The sequence below is a fragment of the Dendropsophus ebraccatus genome, chromosome 6, assembly GCF_027789765.1.
Source record: "Dendropsophus ebraccatus isolate aDenEbr1 chromosome 6, aDenEbr1.pat, whole genome shotgun sequence".
In the NCBI taxonomy this organism is placed as follows: Eukaryota; Metazoa; Chordata; class Amphibia; order Anura; family Hylidae; genus Dendropsophus; species Dendropsophus ebraccatus.
This window is the reverse complement of record NC_091459.1, coordinates 16,391,097-16,404,985: the sequence shown is the minus strand read 5'-3', so window position 1 is coordinate 16,404,985 and position 13,889 is coordinate 16,391,097. Positions and strand designations below refer to the sequence as shown.

Genomic DNA, 13,889 nt, shown 5'->3' with positions numbered 1-13,889 from the left:
CAGATAAGTGGGCTGTCACATACTGATGGTGTACAGGCACTTTTTATTAGTAGTAAGAGAGAATTCATGTCATGCACCATGCACCATGCAGTGTGTGTACAGGTGTGTAATGTATACTCATACACATGGTTCTGTACAGTGAATGTGCCCTTACTAAGGGTACGTGCACACTTAAGCAAGGAATTTCAAGTGGAAGTTGCGCGCCGGAATTCACATAAAATTTCACACCTAAAGGAGGTTATGCAGCGCTACACAAACATGGCTACTTTCTTCCAGAGACAGCATCGCTCATCTCCAGTTTGGGTACAGATTTTGTAACACTGTTCCACTGAAGTGAATGGGTCTTAAAGAGACTGTACCACCAGGCACAGGCTGAAGCACTGGAGGCGGGCCGACCCACCCCAAGTGGGAAGAAACTTCAGCCCCTCCATGACGTGACTTCATTAGAATCAATAGAGCCCTATCATAGAGGGGGTAGGGTTTCCTCCCACTAAGGGTGGGTCTGCCCGCCTCCGGTGCTTCAGCCTGGGCCTGGTGGTACAGTCACTTTAAAAGAGAAGTCAGTTTAAAATTTTTATTAAAGTATTGTATTACCCCCCAAAAGTTTATAAAAGCTTATAACGTGCTTTTTTCCCTGCACTTACTACTGCATCAAGGCTTCACCTCCTGGATAACATGGTGATGTCACTTCCTGGATAACATGGTGATGTCACTTCCTGGATAACATGGTGATGTCACTTCCTGGATAACATGGTGATGTCACTTCCTGGATAACATGGTGATGTCACTTTCTGGATAACATGGTGATGTCACTTCCTGGATAACATGGTGATGTCACAACCCCACTCTTAGAGCTGTGCGGGCTGTGGCTACTGGAGAGGATGATGGCAGGAGGATGCTCAGTGTCCCTCCACTGCCCTGTGTCCCTCAGTGTCCTCTGCCATCATCCTCTCCAGCAGCCACAGCCCGCACAGCTCTGGGAGTCGGGTTGTGACATCATCATTTTATCCAGGAAGTGACATCACCATGTTATCCAGGAAGTGACATCACCATGTTTATCCAGGAAGTGACATCACCATGTTATCCAGGAAGTAAAGCCTTGATGCAGTAGTAAGTGCAGGGAAAAAAGCCCTTTATAAGCATTTCCCGTAATAAGTGTATATTGGTGATTTGTATAACTTTTGGGGGCAATATGATACTTTAATAAAAATTTTCAAGGGAATTCTCCTTTAATTGCAAACCACACCTGAACAGGAGATAAGAGCGGTGCTGTCCCTGGAAGAAAGTGTCCATGTTTTTATAGCATTGGATGCCCTAGTATGCACCAGCCCTAAAGGTCATAACGCCGCCAATATGAGCAGCCTACCACTGCAGCATCTGACTGGAAGACTGCTTGATACACGGGATGGGTTTCATTATATCACGTGACATGACCTGATGAGGTCAGGTGACAACGCGGAGCTCTTGCCTCCAGGGCGCTTGCGCACACTCTCCCCCCCCTCCCCCTCCCCCTCCCTCCCTCCTCCACGCCTGTCACGTCCCTGAGTTCTGAGTCAGGAATTTAACGCAGCTGCGCGATGACGTAAGCACTGCGGAAAGGAGCGGGTGGGATGAGGAGGAGGAGCGTCGGCCATCTTCCACTCTCCTTACAAGCTCTGGGATTGAGAGCAGGTACAGGGGCAATGACAGGCGCTGTCTCGGGGGGAAGCTTTCTGTGACACCGTTGTTTCCGGTGGGTTCTGTATCGGGGGAGAGGGGTCACCGTTACCGGGTGTTTGTGTGGGTTATGCCGGATAATAGGGGCGGCTTGGTAATTTTTTTTTCTTCACATTTGTGGGACAGCGCATCCTGTCATGTCCGTGCGGGCGCCTCGTACACAAGCGAAGGTTCCGGGCGCGGCTGTGACAGGAGGCGGCAGGTCCCGGGTGTGGTCGGGCCTGTGTGGCTGCTCAGCTCCGCCTTGTGATGGATGCAGCGGCGCCCGCCATAGCAGGAGGCTGAGCAGAGACCCGCTGTACCGCTACATGCCCGCCAGCTGGGGCAAAACTACAACTCCCAGCATGGCCTTCGGCTGTCGAGGCATGCTGGGAGTTGTAGTTTTGCCACAGCTGGAGGGCCGAAGGTTCCTTATCTGTGGTCGGTTTTAACGGTTAGATGGTCCCGTTACCCAGAATGCTTCACAGCCAGCGATTATACCAGTAACAGTCCCCAGTCTCTTATTACCCTATATATTAGATACCTCACAGTGTGTTCTATATACACCCACCCCCTGTACTGCCTGTATATACATCACCTCCCCAGTATAGTGTACATCCCCCTGTACTGCCTGTATATACATCACCTCCCCAGTATAGTGTACTGCCTGTATATACATCACCTCCCCAGTATAGTGTACATCCCCCTGTACTGCCTGTATATACATCACCTCCCCAGTATAGTGTACATCCCCCTGTACTGCCTGTATATACATCACCTCCCCAGTATAGTGTACTGCCTGTATATACACCACCTCCCCAGTATAGTGTACTGCCTGTATATACACCACCTCCCCAGTATAGTGTACTGCCTGTATATACATCACCTCCCCAGCATAGTGTACTGCCTGTATATACATCACCTCCCCAGCATAGTGTACATCCCCCTGTACTGCCTGTATATACATCACCTCCCCAGCATAGTGTACTGCCTGTATATACATCACCTCCCCAGCATAGTGTACTGCCTGTATATACATCACCTCCCCAGTATAGTGTACATCCCCCTGTACTGCCTGTATATACATCACCTCCCCAGTATAGTGTACATCCCCCTGTACTGCCTGTATATACATCACCTCCCCAGTATAGTGTACATCCCCCTGTACTGCCTGTATATACATCACCTCCCCAGTATAGTGTACATCCCCCTGTACTGCCTGTATATACATCCTCCACCTCCCCAGTATAGTGTACTGCCTGTATATACATCACCTCCCCAGCATAGTGTACTGCCTGTATATACATCACCTCCCCAGTATAGTGTACATCCCCCTGTACTGCCTGTATATACATCACCTCCCCAGTATAGTGTACATCCCCCTGTACTGCCTGTATATACATCTCCATCTCCCCAGTATAGTGTACTGCCTGTATATACATCACCTCCCCAGCATAGTGTACTGCCTGTATATACATCACCTCCCCAGCATAGTGTACATCCCCCTGTACTGCCTGTATATACATCACCTCCCCAGTATAGTGTACTGCCTGTATATACATCACCTCCCCATTATGCAGGGCTCCAGATGGCGACCAAAATGGTCGCCAATGCGACTGATATTTTGCAAATGGCGCCCAGATTTATTAATCTGGGCGCCATTTGCGACTGGCCCCGGCGGCGGCGCGCTGTCTCTTTAAGATGCGCGGCTGCCGGGGGTGTCCCGTCCTATCCCCGGCAGCGCGGCGCATCAGTGAGCTGCCTGGGGCCCTGACTTCCGGCACAGGAAGCGCGCGTCAGAGACGCTTCCTGTGTCAGAAGTCCCAGCCCCGGCGTACAGAGAGCTCACTGACGCGCCGCGCTGCCGGGGATAGGACGGGACACCCCCGGCAGCCGCGCATCAGCCGGGGACAGCGTCCGAAGAAGAAGAGGATCGCCGGGGGAGCGGGTTGTCAGGTGAGTTTGTGTGTTTGTTTTTTTTTTAAATACTGCTTAGCATAGAGGAAAGGGGGGGGGGGCATCTATAATGGGGGGAAGAGAAGGGGGGGCATATATAATGGGGGGAGAAGAGGGGCCATCTTCAAGGGGGGGAGAGGGGCTAGCTATAAGGGGAGGGGGTATCTATAAGGGGGGGGAGAAGAGGGGGTATCTATAAGGGGGGGAGAAGAGGGGGCATCTATAATGGGGGGGAGAGGGGGCATCTATAATGGGGGGGAGGAGGGGGCATCTATAATGGGGGGAGGGGGCCATCTATAAGTGTAGGGCAAACTGGCTGCAGACACTGGGAGATAGATATATGCACAATTATTATTATCAGGGCCCCTCAGGTGTCTGTATTGTAGGGGGTCACTTGCATTAGTCACTAGGTGAGAGATATATCTATCTATATACACATCTTGTGGGGGGTCACTATGGCTGCAGTCATAAGTCTAGCTCAGTATGTATAGACTGTTGCAAGCTTTTAAAGGGAACCTGTCACCCCCGGTGCCAGGGTGACAGGCTCCCAACCCCCCGTTAGAACCCCCTATACTCACCTCATCGCACCGGGTCCCACTTCTGGAGGTGGTCAGGTCACGGAGATCTCAGTCGCTGCAGCCCGGCGCGCACACTGAGAGATGAGTCCAACACTCATAGAGAATGAAGGAGCGCTGGACTCTCCCGTCATTCTCTATGAGCGTTGGACTCATCTCTCAGCGCACGCCGGGCTGCAGCGGCTGAGATCTCCGTGACCCGGCCATCTTCAGAAGCGGGACCCGGCGCGATGAGGTGAGTATAGGGGGGTTGGGAGCCTGTCACCCCGTCACCGGGGGTGACAGGTTCCCTTTAAGTTCAAGTTCAGAAGAGTAAGCCTCATTAAAAGGCTAGCCAAGTGAAGCTGAAGTACTGAGTCAGACTGTATATGGTTGTCAGACTGTATATGGTTGTCAGACTGTATATGGTTGTCAAGTTGCAAGTTTCCATGTTGAACATTTTCAAACTAAGAAAAGAAAGGATCTAAAGGAGGAGGATGCTGCCGCGGCCTCTGCACACAGTAAGTCCCATGTAACATAACATTAATTTTACATGGTTTAAAATGTTGGCGACCAAATATTCTATTTGGCGCCTAAATTTTTCAGGTTAGGAGCCAATGGCTCCTAGGTAAATTTTTTAGTCTGGAGCCCTGTTATAGTGTACTGCCTGTATATACATCACCTCCCCAGCATAGTGTACATCCCCCTGTACTGCCTGTATATACATCCTCCATCTCCCCAGTATAGTGTACTGCCTGTATATACATCACCTCCCCAGCATAGTGTACATCCCCCTGTACTGCCTGTATATACATCACCTCCCCAGTATAGTGTACATCCCCCTGTACTGCCTGTATATACATCCTCCACCTCCCCCGTATAGGTTACACCCCCCTGTGTGCTGCCTGTATATACATCCTCCACCTCCCCAGTATAGTGTACATCCCCCTGTACTGCCTGTATATACATCCTCCACCTCCCCAGTATAGTGTACATCCCCCTGTACTGCCTGTATATACATCCTCCACCTCCCCAGCATAGTGTACACCCCCCTGTACTGCCTGTATATGCATCACCTCCCCAGTATAGTGTACATCCCCCTGTACTGCCTGTATATACATCCTCCACCTCCCCAGCATAATGTACACCCCCCTGTGTGCTGCCTTAAAGGGAAACTGTCACCTCCTGTGCCGGGGTGACAGGCTCCCGACCCCCCACTAGAGTCCCCTATACTTACCTGATCGTGCCGGGTCCCGCTTCTTGAGCCGGTCCGGTGACTGAGATATCAGCGCACGAAGCCTGGCGTGCGCGCTCCTGAGATGAGCCCTACACTCGTAGAGAATGAATGGAGCGTCGGACTCCCCATTAATTCTTTATGAGCGTCGGACTCCCCATTCATTCTTTATGAGCGTCGGACTCATCTCAGGAGCTCGCGCTTCGGGCGCTGAAATCTCTGTCACCGAACCGGCTCAAGAAGCGGGACCCGGCGCGATCAGGTAAGTATAGGGGGCTCTAGTGGGGGGTCGGGAGCCTGTCACCCCACCTGCATGTCGTGCAGGATGTGGTGTATTCTTTCCAGTCTGACACAGTGCTCTCTGCTGCCACCTCTGTCCAGAGCAGTAACAAATCCCTGTGGGAATCTCCTCCTGCTCTCCAGACGGAAAAGAATACATCACTTCCTGCAGGATATACAGTAGCTGATAAGTACTGGAAGGCTGGAGTTTTTAAATAGAAGTAAATTACAAATCTATATAACTTTCTGACCCCAGTTGATATGAAAAAAAATATATATAATTTTGCGGGAGTACCCCTTTAAATACCCCAGATGTCAGCGTCGGAGCTATTAGAGGCCAAGGCAACACCTTGAATTCTATGACAACTGCCTCAAACCGTTCCTGAATGTGTAGCGGGGCCCATTATATAATAAACCGCTGACATTAGGGTATACTGTGGCCATGTATAGGCAGGTGGAATGGGTCTATTTACACAGGAAGATTATCTGCCTAAGATTTGAAGCCAAAGCCAGAAATGGATTTGAAGAGGGGAAATCTCAAGCTTTCCTTTATGACCTGTTCTCTGTTTATAGTCTTCCTGGCTTTGGCTTCAAACCTTTGGCAGATAATCGTTCTGTGTAAATGGACCCTATGTGTCCTAGTAAGATCCATAGGAATACCAGCACCCAAGGTTGCCCAGGGACTCTCCCCACCGCCAGCAGCTTGCCCTCTTTTCATAAAGCACCTTGCTGCCATCTCTTCCCTGGGTATGTGACAATGCTCCCTAGGCTGGCGTCTTCCATTGCTCCATGGCCATCACTGAGCCCTGGGCACCCTTGACTGTTCTTCTTTCACCAGTTTTTTCCTTTGACTAATTTTGTGTGATGTGGTTCAATATGGCGGCGCAATGTCTGTCGAGTGGTGGGATCGGGGGGGGGCGGGTTATGTCGGACAGCATTGAGATTGCTAGACAACAGGGTCACTCTCCCCTCTGTTGTTGTGTTTTGTGGCCATGGCATGGGTCTGTGCTTGTTAAAGGGGTTGTTCAGAGATTTCAGGTTGTTACTAGAGACCTCTTTCCCCTGGCAGCAGCCAGCAGATTGCAGAGAAGGGAGATAAGTGGCCAAGACTTTAGAGATGTTTTTGGGGGTTAAAGAGCTACCCCATAGAAAAATATTTTCCTAGCAAATCCACTGGTTTCAGGAAGTTATTCAGATTTGTAGTTTTACTTCTATTAAAAAACGTATTGTCCAGTACTTATCAGCTGCTGTATGCTCTGCAGGAAGTGTTGTATTCTTTTCAGGTTTTCTGTGGGGATTTTCTGCTGCTATGCACAGAGGTGGCAGCAGAGATCACTGTGTCAGACTAGAAAGAATACACCATTTCCTGCAGGACATACAGTAGCTGATAAGTACTGGAAGACTGGAGAATTTTTTAATAGAGGTAAATTACAAATCTCTGGTACTTGCTGGGACCAGTCGATTTGAAAGAATTCTTTTTTGGGGGATGACCTACCTCTTTAACCATGATGCTGGGAACTCCTAGGTCCAGTCCACAGAACACCGTCCGTGTATGGACAGAATTCTACAGACGTTTGCTGTTCACTATAATGGACTTCAGTGGATTGGTCCTACTGGACATAGGAAAGTTTCCCCTCCTCCAGTGAACTGTCTGGACTTTCTAAAGATCTTTTCATCTCTTGGTTGTACACTGGCTCAGACAGCAGCAATTCCATGATAATGCTGTCATAGTTGTTGGGCCATGCTAAGGGTGGTATTAACACGGGCCGAGCAGGGCCCGATAATACCTGTAAACGAGCAGCGATCTGCTAGATCGTTGCTCGTTTACTGGACCTATTACACGGCCCGATAATCGTTTGACAAGAGCTGCAAGGACATCGTTACCGATGTCCTTGCAGCCCTTGCTAAACTGGCATACATTACCCATCCACGTTCCAGGGCTGCTCCTGCGTCAGCTTCTCCCGGGGGTCCCGCGCGCTCTCTAGTGTCACAGCAGCCTGTCAGCTGGTAGGCCGCTCAGCCAATCATAGGCCGGGACCGCCGCGGCCTGTGATTGGCTGAGCGGCCTATCAGCTGACAGGCCGCTGTGACGCTAGAGCGCGCGCGGGACGCAAGGAGAAGCGGACGGCAGGAGCAGCCCTGGAACGTGGATGGGTAATGTATATCGTTAGTCGCCGGCCACGCACCGCTATTACACGCAGCGGTGCGCGGTCGGCGCCCGACGAAAATAGGTTCTAAATTATATCAACGATCAGCCGATGATCGTTGTCATCGGCTGATCGTTGCATTTATTACACGGAGCGATAATCGGCCGAATCGAGCCAATTCGGCCGATTATCGTTCCGTGTAATACCACCCTTACGCTTACACTCGATTTTGTTAAAAGAAAAAATGTGACAAAGAAACTCTGCGCGCCCACACCCTGTAATCCCTCACAGACTAAAGTTAAAGTGAATGTACCACCAGGCTGGGGCTGAAGCACAGGAGACGGGCCGACCCACCCTTAGTGGGAGGAACCCCCCGCCCCTCTGTGATAGGGTTCCATTGATTCTAATGGAGTCAGGTCATGAAGGGGCTGGGGTGTCTTCCCACTAAGGGTGGGTCGGCCCGTCTCCTGTGCTTCAGCCTGGGCCTGGTGGTACAGTCACTTTAATACCTGTTCTACAGGTTTATTAGCTGTTCTGAGTGACCATTGATCTCCCCATATAGGCTAAATTCACATGATGTATTTGTTTTACCATTTACACAAGAGATTTGTATGGTGCAATGTGGTTGAATGGAGTTACCAAACCTCATTCAAGTGTCTTATAATAAACGTGCCTCCATAGAGCAAGAGGGTGTAGAGCAGCATAATCTATCATCCTGCTGTGTAGTAATATATCCCTTTAAAGGAAAACTCCAGTAAAGAAAGAAATATGGGTCCGCTTGTACCAGAAAGTTATATAAATTTGTTAATGACTTCCAGTACTTACCAGCTGCTTTATGTCCCGCAGAAAGTGGTGTATTCTTTTAAGTCTGACATGGGAACTGCCCGGAGCAGGAGAGATTTATTATGGGGATTTGCTACTGGAAACAGTCCACCACTTCCTGTAGGACATACAGCAGCTGATAAGTACTGGAAGACTTGAGATATATAGATTTGTAAATTACTTCTATTTAAATATCTCAAGTCTTCCAGTACTTACCAGCTGCTGTATGCCCTGCAAGAAGTGGTGTATTCTCTCCAATTTGATACAGTGCTCTCTGCTGCCACCTCTGTCCGTGTCAGAAACTGTACAGGGCAGCAGCAAATCCCTATAATAAATCTCTCCTGCTCTGTGCAATTCCTATGTCAGACTGAAAAGAATACACCACTCCCTGCAGGACCTACAGCAGCTGATAAGTACTGGAAGACTTGAGATATTAAAATAGAAGTAATTTACAAAGCCATATAACTTTTTCATTTCTGATGCCGGTTTATTTAAAGAGAATAATGTTTTGCCGGAGTTCCCCTTTAAGTGAATGACTTAATTAAAGGGAATTTGTCACTAGGTGTACAGTATGATGCCTAAATTAGTGACAGAAATGCTGCACAGATCGATGTATTACTTAAACCAACTTGTTTTTTTTTCTTTCTTTTTTTAATTAATGGAAGTCAGTGGAAACAGATGCACACAAATGTATCCGTGTTTTCCATTGAACGGACTCCAAAAATGCAGTGTGAACCCAACCTTACATTATTTTGTTTAGTTGTTCTCCTTATGCAGGAGAATAGGATTCTTGCCATTCTCTTCATATCACCAGTGAACAGTGTGGTTTGGGCAGGGGCTTCATGGCAGCTGGCCCCCCTCTCTCTCCGCCCAGGTGATACTGTCCGCCGATGATATAAAGCAATTTTAGAGCAAAAAGAAGACAGACACGTGTTATACAGGTATATATCATATGTGCAGCATCTAATCCTGTGGATGGTGGAGAGAACTGCACATAGAGTAAGGGCTCATTCACACGTCCGTAGAATTCTGTCCGTACACAGTGTTCTGCCGAGCTCCCAGGATCATGTTGAGTTATGATGTCCGCACAGCCATGTCAGTAAACCGGCACAAACTTTTGGCTCCCGTCATCATAATTAATCCTCATGCTGGGAGATCCCCGGTCCAGTTGGCAGAACACCATCTGTGTATGGACAGAATTCTAAAGGGGGGGACAATATCACTTTAGGGTGTGTTCACACCTACAGGATCTGCAGCAGATTTGATGCTGTGTTCAGTTATTTAAATGAAATCTGCTGCAGAAAATCAGCTGCAGATCCTGTAGGTGTGAACGCACCATTAAAGTCCTAACTCCTAACTCCTGATTACTGAACCTGTACACAATGAGTCCCAGTAGAATGGGTAAATTAATAGGGAGGGGGAATGACTGTTCACATGCATTGGTTTTGTCATCCAGTTATTGTCCATGTGCGTTTTTTTCCTCTTGTGGCATACCTGTTATGTGAGAACCGCGTCATGTACTGTCTCAGAGGTCATGGTATAGATTAAATATCGGCGTACACAGACCCTTTCCGGATACGCCCAGAACGGTATCTGCTTCCACAGCCTTTACAATCATGTGACAATACCCTAAAGCAGGGGTAGGGAACTTTGGCCCCCCAGCTGTTGTAAAACTACAACTCCCATCATGCCTGGACAGCTAAAGGCGGCCATTTTCTAACTTGTCGGCGCTCCAGTCTCATGTCGTCATAATCACGGCGAACGGCAGGATACAACGCTGCTGTAACGAGTGCCGACAAATTTGAAGACCACCTCCTGCAATATATGGCTGATACAGCGCTGTGAATCATGCCCAGAGGGGGCGTAACTACAGAACTGGCACACCCAGACTGGAAAGAATACACCACTTCCTGCAGGACATACAGCAGCTGATAAGTATGGGAAGACTGGAGATTTGTAAATAGAAGTAAATTACAAGTCTATATAACTTTCTGAAGCCAGTCGATTTCAAAGAAAAAGATTTTCCCCAGAGTACCCCTTTAAGGAATAATTTCCAAAATGTTAGGAATGGCATGAAGGGATGTTGTTTGAAATGACATCAAATAAAATGCTTATTCCTAAAGGTCTGAGGGCTCTGTGCACATGGCAGAAGATGGGCTGGAGCTTCCGGGTATGGTTCATCCTTCTCCTGGATAGATCTCCTCTGGTACAGTCCCGACGTGTGCGTGAGGCCCGACATGTAGCAGTGATGTCTCTTAGCTAATGTTGTCGGTTGAGTGACCCCTCTAAGGATTGAGATGTGCGGTCTTAGTGCTGGTTGGTGTTTTTTATTCCTCTTATCGTGGTTCGCAGCGTTCTTGTGGACATATATCTCAGCGAACAGATGGAAGCAACTAATAACGGTCCTCCACCTCGCTCTTCCGTTTATGCAGGGAAACCTCTTGGAGAGGACCACCCAAAACTGCTTTGAAAGTGGCCTTCTATGGGGGAGGTCTCTTCAGAGAAAGTAAACGCGATGCATATTGTCCGGTGGTCATGAACGTCACACAATCTGGTCTGGATAAGGGGTGGTCTTCTGGACAGGTTTCACTAATATTTGCCTCTGTTCACATGTTGCTTTTGCCTTCTGTTGACACATTCTTAAAGGGGTACTCAGGCAAAAATATTTTTCTTTCAAATTTAATAGTTAAATAGATTTGTAATTTACTTCTATTTAAGAATTACCAGTCTTCCCATACTTATCAGCTGCTGTATGTCCTGCAGGAAGTGGTTTATTCTCTCCAGTTTGACACAGTGCTCTCTGCTGCCACCTCTGTCCATGTCAGGAACTGTCCAGAGCAGTAGCAAATCTCCATAGAAAGCTTCTTCTGTTCTCTTTACTGGAGAGAATACACCACTTCCTGCAGGACATACAGCAGCTGGTAAGTACTGGAAGATTTTAGATTTTTTTTTATTTTTTTTTAGTAGGAGTAAATTACAAATCTCTGGCTCTTTCAGACACCAGTTGATTTTTTTTGTCGAACTACCCCTTTAAGGGCCCTATTCCATATCGTTAAATCGTTTGAATCTAAACTATAATCGTTCGTTTGAATAGCAGTTAACAACTGAACGAGAAATCGTTGAATGTTTATTAAGACCTGGACCTATTTTTATCGTTGCTCGTTCGCATTGAATAAGAAGTTGTTTGGTCGTTCGCAGTAGTGACGAACGCAATAGCGACGACAAGACTACCACAAGAACGATCATAAGTAACGATTATCTTTCCATGTAAATGGGCGAACGATTTCAGGTCCTTCGTAATAGCGGTCGTTTGGATTGTTTATCGTTAACAATTATGCGAGCGATAATCGTCCGGCGGAATAGGGCCCTAAGATGGAATACTTCCCTGTATGCTAAAGTATATGCATGTCGCCCATAGGTCACATTGTAAAGTAAAAATAATTTTTTTAGGAATGCACGGCAGGGTTATTGAGTGACTAAAACTACAACTCCCATCATGCCTGGGCAGCCTAAGCTTTAGCTGTCCAAGTGTGATGGGAGTTGTTGTTTTGCAACAGCTGGAGAGCCAAGGTTCCCTGCCCTAGGAGTACTTTCAAAAATATGTTGACCACAGAATCCATATGGGACCCGATCCCTCCTCAGTCTTGTTTCACCTGTTCATAGCTGCATTATTATCCACTGGGATGTGCATCTGAAGATCAGATCTAATTTGTTCCTTTTGTGATCTCCTTAATTGGGCTAATAGAGAATATATGCCGTACACATGCCGCCCATCCCCCCCACACCACCACCACCACCCGTGTCTAGAATTCCAGCGTCTCTAGTCCTTCTCATCTGGAAGGATTTAGCGCCGTGGGGCTTTCTTTTCTGCCCTCTCTCCTTTAGTGCCGTACAGCTGTAAGCCCCCTGTGCAGCGTATAATCCTTGTAATATGATCTATGGTTTTGGGGTGGGGGCGTTCGTCGTTCACAATTTAGTAAGCTCAGCAGTTTCCATAGAAAACAGTTTCCTCTGAATTCATCCATTTCCTTGAAATCTCATGAGTGAAGATCCCTGCCTCTTCCTTCCTCTTGATACATTGCAGGGAGAGCCGACCGTTCATTGTTGCAGATCTGGACAGAGGCTAGTCAGCGTAGTTTGTATGAGGCTGTGCCAGCTTATGTCTCATCTCTGTTTTGTTCTGGCAATTCTGGATGTGGTGTTCTAGACTGAGAACAGGCGTCAGAAGACTTGCCATTCTGTAATATAAGGGCAGCTGGAGGATGCATTGCCGTTTATAGGGTCACTGGGTCGCGTTACAGAAGTTGAAGGTAGAATGGGCCAGATAAAGAGGAATGTTACTATAATGTTCTTTTTGTTGGTTTTGTTTAGGCATTTTTTGCTGTTATATTGGCTAACCACTTGGCGTGATAATCTCAATTCTTGTGCTTATTCGCATCTACTTATTTTTTTTTTATATAACATATATTTTTTTTCTTTTTAGATCTGTAATCATGGGAAGAGGAGACTGAAGCACATCCATCATGATTGGAGGGCTGTTCATCTATAACCACAAGGGAGAGGTCCTCATCTCCCGGGTGTACAGAGATGACATTGGGTAAGCAGCGTTTGTTTGTTGTCTGCCTATTTCCACCACTGGTCTAATTTTGCTTTCTGCTTTGCTGTGTTAAAGGGGTTTTCTTTTTTTCAAGTCACCCCATTTTTCTGAACAGAAACCGGCGATTGCAGTGGATCTTGCTTTTTCCCCCTGAATGTGTGACCTTTTCGGGCCACACATTTTCCCCCGCAGCTTTAGCAGGTGTTCATGGATGAGCTTGGTCTGCCAGAACAGGAGGCTTAAAGGGGTACTCCAGCGTGGGGGCACTTATTCGGCGGCGGGTCCCGCATCCTGGCCCTCCGGTGCCCGGTTCCCGGCCGCTTCCTGGTGTCTGACGCAGCCCTAGACGTGACGTCTCCGGTCCGCTCAGCCACTCAGTGAAGGAGACGGGATCCGTTTCAAGTTCGCTCAGATCCCGCCTCCTTCACTGAGTGGCTGAACGGACCTGAGACGTCACGTCTTGGGCCCGCGTCAGACACCAGGAAGCGGCCGGGCACCGGAGTGCCGCGATACGGGACCCGCCACTGGAACCGGGGAGGTGAGTGGACGTCTTTTCCCTCGGCCACCTCCTCCCCGGTCCCAGCAAAAAAGTGCCCCCACGCTGG

General features: G+C 48.3%; 1 protein-coding gene across 4 annotated transcripts in view; it reads left to right on the top strand.

Moving 5' to 3' along the window:
* The first annotated feature begins 1,562 nt into the window (after positions 1-1,562).
* Positions 1,563-13,889, top strand: part of AP2M1 (adaptor related protein complex 2 subunit mu 1) — a 30,442-nt gene continuing 18,115 nt past the window's right edge. For 2 of the 4 annotated variants that reach the window (XM_069974564.1, XM_069974561.1), the window contains exons 1-2: positions 1,563-1,671; positions 13,171-13,284. In XM_069974564.1, the coding sequence (XP_069830665.1) occupies positions 13,211-13,284 (74 nt within the window). In that variant the 5' untranslated portion in view covers positions 1,563-1,671; positions 13,171-13,210. Of the gene's footprint in view, positions 1,733-12,873; positions 12,998-13,170; positions 13,285-13,889 lie in introns of those variants that run through there. The other 2 variants (XM_069974562.1, XM_069974563.1) reach the window with 2 other exon arrangements.